This window comes from Drosophila suzukii, unplaced genomic scaffold, assembly GCF_043229965.1.
Source record: "Drosophila suzukii unplaced genomic scaffold, CBGP_Dsuzu_IsoJpt1.0 scf_8, whole genome shotgun sequence".
Lineage (NCBI taxonomy): Eukaryota > Metazoa > Arthropoda > Insecta > Diptera > Drosophilidae > Drosophila > Drosophila suzukii.
Genome location: NW_027255940.1, coordinates 2338796 through 2344296, shown reverse-complemented (window position 1 = coordinate 2344296; position 5501 = coordinate 2338796). Strand labels below are relative to the sequence as shown.

The 5501-nt window shown below is 39.0% G+C and overlaps 1 protein-coding gene across 1 annotated transcript; it reads right to left on the bottom strand.

The window, feature by feature from the left end:
- Positions 1–3649: 3649 nt before the first annotated feature.
- LOC139355081 (uncharacterized) lies at positions 3650–4494 on the bottom strand. The gene is made up of 2 exons (XM_070999400.1): positions 3751–4494; positions 3650–3695 (listed from the first exon to the last, which is right to left on the bottom strand). Exons 1-2 carry the CDS (start codon positions 4414–4416, stop codon positions 3684–3686), a joined length of 678 nt encoding a protein of 225 aa, XP_070855501.1. The 5' UTR covers positions 4417–4494; the 3' UTR covers positions 3650–3683.
- Between the last annotated feature and the right edge of the window lie 1007 nt (positions 4495–5501).

Below are 5501 nucleotides of genomic sequence, written 5' to 3'. Positions count from 1 at the left end.
ACAACTCGGCCATCCTGACTGTATGATCCCCTGATCACTGTGAACATCAATTAAAGTTTATTTATTTACAAAATGTGTTGCAGTTCTTATTAATTTACCTTATAAGTAGTGATAATTATTTTTATACATATTTTATTTCTGTTTTTTTTTTCATTTCTTTTTGGAACCTACCCAATGCTTAATATTATTTATGCTCCATACACCTTGATAAGGGTTGCGTGATACCTGGAATCCTTCAACATCTTTTAACAAAAATCTGTCATTTCTTAGTACTTTTGAAATTACATACGGGCCCTTGTTCTTCGGAATTAACTTTCTAGAGACGCCAGTTGTGCTATCGAAATTCTTCACCATAACGTAATCTCCTTTTTTATATTGTGACGGTTTTTTAGCTTTCTTATCATATTGCAGTTTGTTGTATGCTTGTGCTTTTTCTTGATATTTTCCTGCTATGATTCTAACGTTTTCCAGGTCTCTGTCTTCTGGTGCATTATCTAATTCTTCGAGCTTTTCTTTTAATTCGTCTACTACTTTTCCTCTTTGCTCTAAACCGAATAACATTTTGCTTGGACTTTGTTTAATACTACGATGTTGGGTGTTATTTAACACATGCTCTACTTTATCTATAACTAAGTCCCAGTATATACCTTTCTCTGGCTCTACCAGTTTGGCTATCATTGGCCCAAGACTTCTGTTTATTCTTTCTACCTGGCCGTTTGCTTGAGGTGATCCTGTTGCTATTTTCATATGCTTAATATCGAACTCTAACATAAAATCGTCAAATTCCTTGGAAGTGAAACAGCTACCTCTATCTGAAATAATGCACTTGGGCTTGCTGTATGCTCTAAAATAATCCTTGAGTGCTATGATAACTTCTCGGGTATTTGTTGTCTTTGTGGTATATAAACGTACAAACTTAGTAAAACCGTCAACGACGACAAATATATGTTTCTTTGATCTTCCTGAATCAACTGGACCATAATGGTCAATGTGGATAAGTTCAAAGGGCTTACTACCTTTTGGAATTGAATGTAAAAATCCTTCTTTACCTGTATTAGGGGAAAATGCTACACATTTTAGGCAGTTATTTATATGGCTCATACACTTCTCCTTGGCGTTTGGAAACCAATAACTTTTTGCAATAATATCTAACATTTTGTCTCTCCCTATGTGACCGATTTCATTGTGGTATTTGAAGAGTATATGCTCTTCCATATCAATAGGTACATAAAATAACAATCTTTCATCGTTACTTTTTCTATAGACTATTCCGTTTCTCATTTCGAACAATTTATGCTCATGTTCCTCTAACTGTTTCTTTATCTTCTGAACTGTTGGGTCCTTGGCTTGGCAAATAACCAGGTTGTCTTCGAATGAATTTGTTTCTACTATTAAAATGTTTGTACACCTGCTAAGGGCGTCAACGTGTTGCATTCTGTTTCCTTCCCTATGTATTAGATCGTAGTCATAATTTTGCAGCTCTAATGCCCATCTAGCTTTACGCGGATTCAGCTCGATTTTATTAAGTGTTAACGTGAGAGAGTTACAGTCAGTTATAATCTTGAAATGCCTACCAAATAAATATATCCTAAATCTACGCAATGCGTGAATAATGGCCATGGTTTCAAGCTCAAAACTATGGTATTTCGATTCAGCAATGCTGGTGCGTTTGGAAAAATAAAAAATGGGGTGCAATTTTCCGTCTTCTTTCTTTTGGAGTAGTACGGCTCCGAAACCAAGAGCGCTGGCATCGCAATGTAGCTCTACTTCGTCTTTGTGGTTATATAAGGCTAGCACTGGCGCTTCAACTAACTTATTTTTAAGCATCATAAAGCAGCTCATTTCCTTTTCTCCAAAATGGAATTTCTCGTCTTTTCTCAAGAGATCATATAAAGGTTTGGCTAGAGTCGAAAAATCTTTAATGAATCTACGGAAATAAGAACATAAGCCCAAAAAACTTTGGACATGTTGCGTTTTGTCTGGTATCGGAAAATTTTGAATTGCCTCTATTCCTTTATCATCAGCTCTGATGCCCTCGCCGTTTATAATGAAACCCAAATATTTAATGCTTTGTTGCAGGAACTCACATTTATCCATACGTAGCTCCAACTTATTCTTTGCTAATCTGTGAAACACCTCCTTTAAAATCTGAAAATGTTCATTAACATCTTTGCTAGCGATCATAATGTCGTCCATGTACACAATTACTTGATCCTTTCTAATAAGATCATCGAAGATTTTATTTATAAATCTTTGAAAAACTGCTGAAGCCGTTTTCAGTCCCATTGGCATTCTAAGAAATTCAAATTGGCCTAACGGTGTTACAAAAGAAGTATACTTAATTGATTCTTTATTGACAAAAACGTGAAAGTAACCGTTTTTTAGATCAAGTTTTGAAAATACTTTTTTACTAGCTAACTTGTCTAACAGGTCATCGATAAGCGGTATAGGGTAATTGTCTTTAATTAAAACCCTGTTGAGTTTTCTAAAATCTATGCAAAGTCGTATGTCCCCGGTTTTTTTCTTCACTAAAACTATGGGAGAAGCAAATTCAGACTGGCTTGGCTGAATGATCCCGTTCTCTAAATAATCGTCCAAAAGTTTTTGCAGTTTTTCTTTTTCCGCGTAGGCAAGCCGCCGCGGAGCACAGCTAAACGGTTTCGAGCTTTCTAAATTAAGTTTTATCTCACTTTTAATAAACGGTTCCTTTGGTTTCTCTACCCTAATGTAATTGTATTCAATTATCTTCTTTAATTGAGGTAGAAGATCTTGATTATCAATTGTACCGCATATGTAATCAGTGTCTTCGTCATCCATATAGTTTATGCTAAGCATTTCACGAATCGTTTTAGACATATTGCTTTCATTTCTATTATTGACTATACCGCCCTCACTAACTTCGTCGATGGACGGACCGGTTGCCTTACTGACTATAGGGTCGTCTTTATTCCTGATCGAAACTCTTATTGCTCCACAATCTCTAAAACTAACTGTTTCAGTACCTGTACTACCACTTTTTTGTATAACTGTATCATCAACTTCTTCGCTAAATGAATCAATTATTGAATTACTAATTGTATTACCAATTGTTTTTCTAACTGTATCTTTTACTGTTTCTTTAACTTTATTATTAATTGGTTTGCTAACTGTATCACTAAGTGTGTCACTAACTGTTTCCCTAACTGTATCACTAACTGTTTCACTAACTGTTTCACTAACTGTATCACTAACTGTTTCACTAACTGTATCACTAACTGTTTCACTAACTGTATCACTAACTGTTTCACTAACTGTTTCCTTCAGAATTTCGATAGCACTTTCCGGCTCCTTGCTAGCATCTAAATTATGCGTTAATTTGAATTCCCAGGCATTGCATACTCTTTCATTACAATCGGCATTCGTAGGCTCAATTGTGATCATTTTTAAGGCGCTTAAATCTAATTCTAAATCGCAAGCATCCATAAAATTCCTCCCAAGAACAACCTCATGGCTCATAGACTCATTGGGCACAATATAAAGGTAAAAATAACATTTCAATCGATTTTTAATTATGTAACAAAGTATTCTTCCATAAATTTTCAGTTGGCTTTTATTCAGCCCAAAGTAGTTTTCAGAGACGAACTCCATCTTAATTTTAGAGGAAATAATAGCTGTTTTGGCGAATGATATTGGGCTGCCAGTGTCTATGAGGCATGCTGCAATTAATGGGGTTTTAGGACTGTTGTAAAAAAATATTTGTATAAATCTTACGTATTTATTTGCATTTGCGCTTTTACGCTCAGGGCACTGACCCACAAAGTGTCCAAATTTGCCACATGCGTAGCATGATCCGGGCTCTCGTTTCGGTTTCTGACAGTCCTTGGCGTAGTGGCCCTTTGAGTTGCAATTGGCGCAACGGAAGTCCTTTGTGTCTGCAATCTTTTCGGAAGAGCGCTGCGAAGAATTGACCTCCTGCTTTCGTTCAGGTAAACGGATTGCAGAGAAGGCTTTCAAAATCTGCCCAGGTTCGGCGAAACATTGTATGCGAGCTTGGTCGCGTAGCCCTGGTGCTGGAATTCCTTCGATGATGTTTTCGAGGAGCTCCTCCTTGTCGATGTTTATATCGTTGGCCAGCATAACTTTCTCCTCGAAATAAGAAGCGAACCTTTCTCCTGAACGCCACTGACGATTTTGGAACGCGTTCCTCAGCTCCCCCTTTGACATCTTAGTTGCAAATGCTAGGATCAGCTGCTCACAAAGGTGGTCGGTTGGCTCCAAAATGCGTGTTGCGTTTGCGTGCAGCCAAACTTGGGCTTTTCCTTTTAGTTTGGCAATAAGAAGCATGCGCACACCAAACGAGTCCAAGTTGTACACCTGCGCAATGTTTTGCAGCTGTGTGACCCAGTTACGGGCACACGAGTTGCCGTCGTAGTCCATCGTTACTTCCTTTGCCAATGCGAGTGTTGTTGCGGGAGATTGTAACAATTTGTTTACATTTGCAAACTGGCATTGATCAGCACTGTCTGTGGCGTGCTTTCCAACACTAGAAATATCGATATCAAAGTTATCCCTGGCGCTGTTAACCCTGGGGCTGTTAGCGTTAACAGCGTCAATGCAAGCGAAACTGTTAGGGTTGCCAGAAGTTTCGATGTTGCATTCGATGACGTCATGGACTTCCTGAGCATGATTTGGTTTGTCCCTGGTGACGTCAGCGATCTCCGCCTGAAGCTGTTGCAATATGGCCTTGTTTGCGGCGATTTCGTCGAGAATTTTCTGCAGCTTCACCCTTTCGACATCTACCAGAGAAACGTTCTCCGTGCGTATATCGTCCACTGCCTGTGACGTCATCGTACCAGAGTCGAACAGAGCTTCCTGTGCGCCTTCCAAATGTTGTTGCAGCGGCAATGATGCGGCTCCCTCTAATTCGGTTTCTAGCGGCTGCTGGCTGTTGAATGAGGCTCCATTTGGTGGATCACCACGTGCTTCTGATGATAGGGTCTGCAGACGCGCCATCAATTCTGCTTTCGAGCCTGAGGTTTGCAGCCCGAGCACATTTAGCCAGTTTTTTAACTGAACGACCGTGAATTGATTTAAATCTATGTCAGGCATTTTGAGTAAGAACCACTTCTGATATTGTAATAGGCAATAAATGTACTCCGGCGATAGCTTTAGTTTTAACTCTTTATTTCTTAATTTCACAACCGCTTCCTTCGAACGTATAACACAGAGTGTCGCAACGATTCTCCCTCTTCCTACTTCTCGCTCATCCGTGTGAGCGAGGCAGGTATACGTATCTGCGATCTCCTATGCTGCAGTACTTGGTAGAAAGGGATGACAATATAACGTTTACAGTTAACTTAAACTAGGTTTCCCGCTTATTCTATAGTACAGTGGGTGTCGTATTAATATATTACATCATATGTCGTACAGTGGGCCATGTCAGTATATGTCCTACTACAACTCCTTGGTCACAGATTATCTTCTTCGGCACTCCGAATAAGGCCATGAAGCTCTTTACTGCC

Coding starts and splice junctions, on each gene's coding strand:
- LOC139355081 (XM_070999400.1), bottom strand. CDS start 4,416: ATGGACTACGACGGCAACTCGTGTGCCCGTAACTGGGTCACACAGCTG.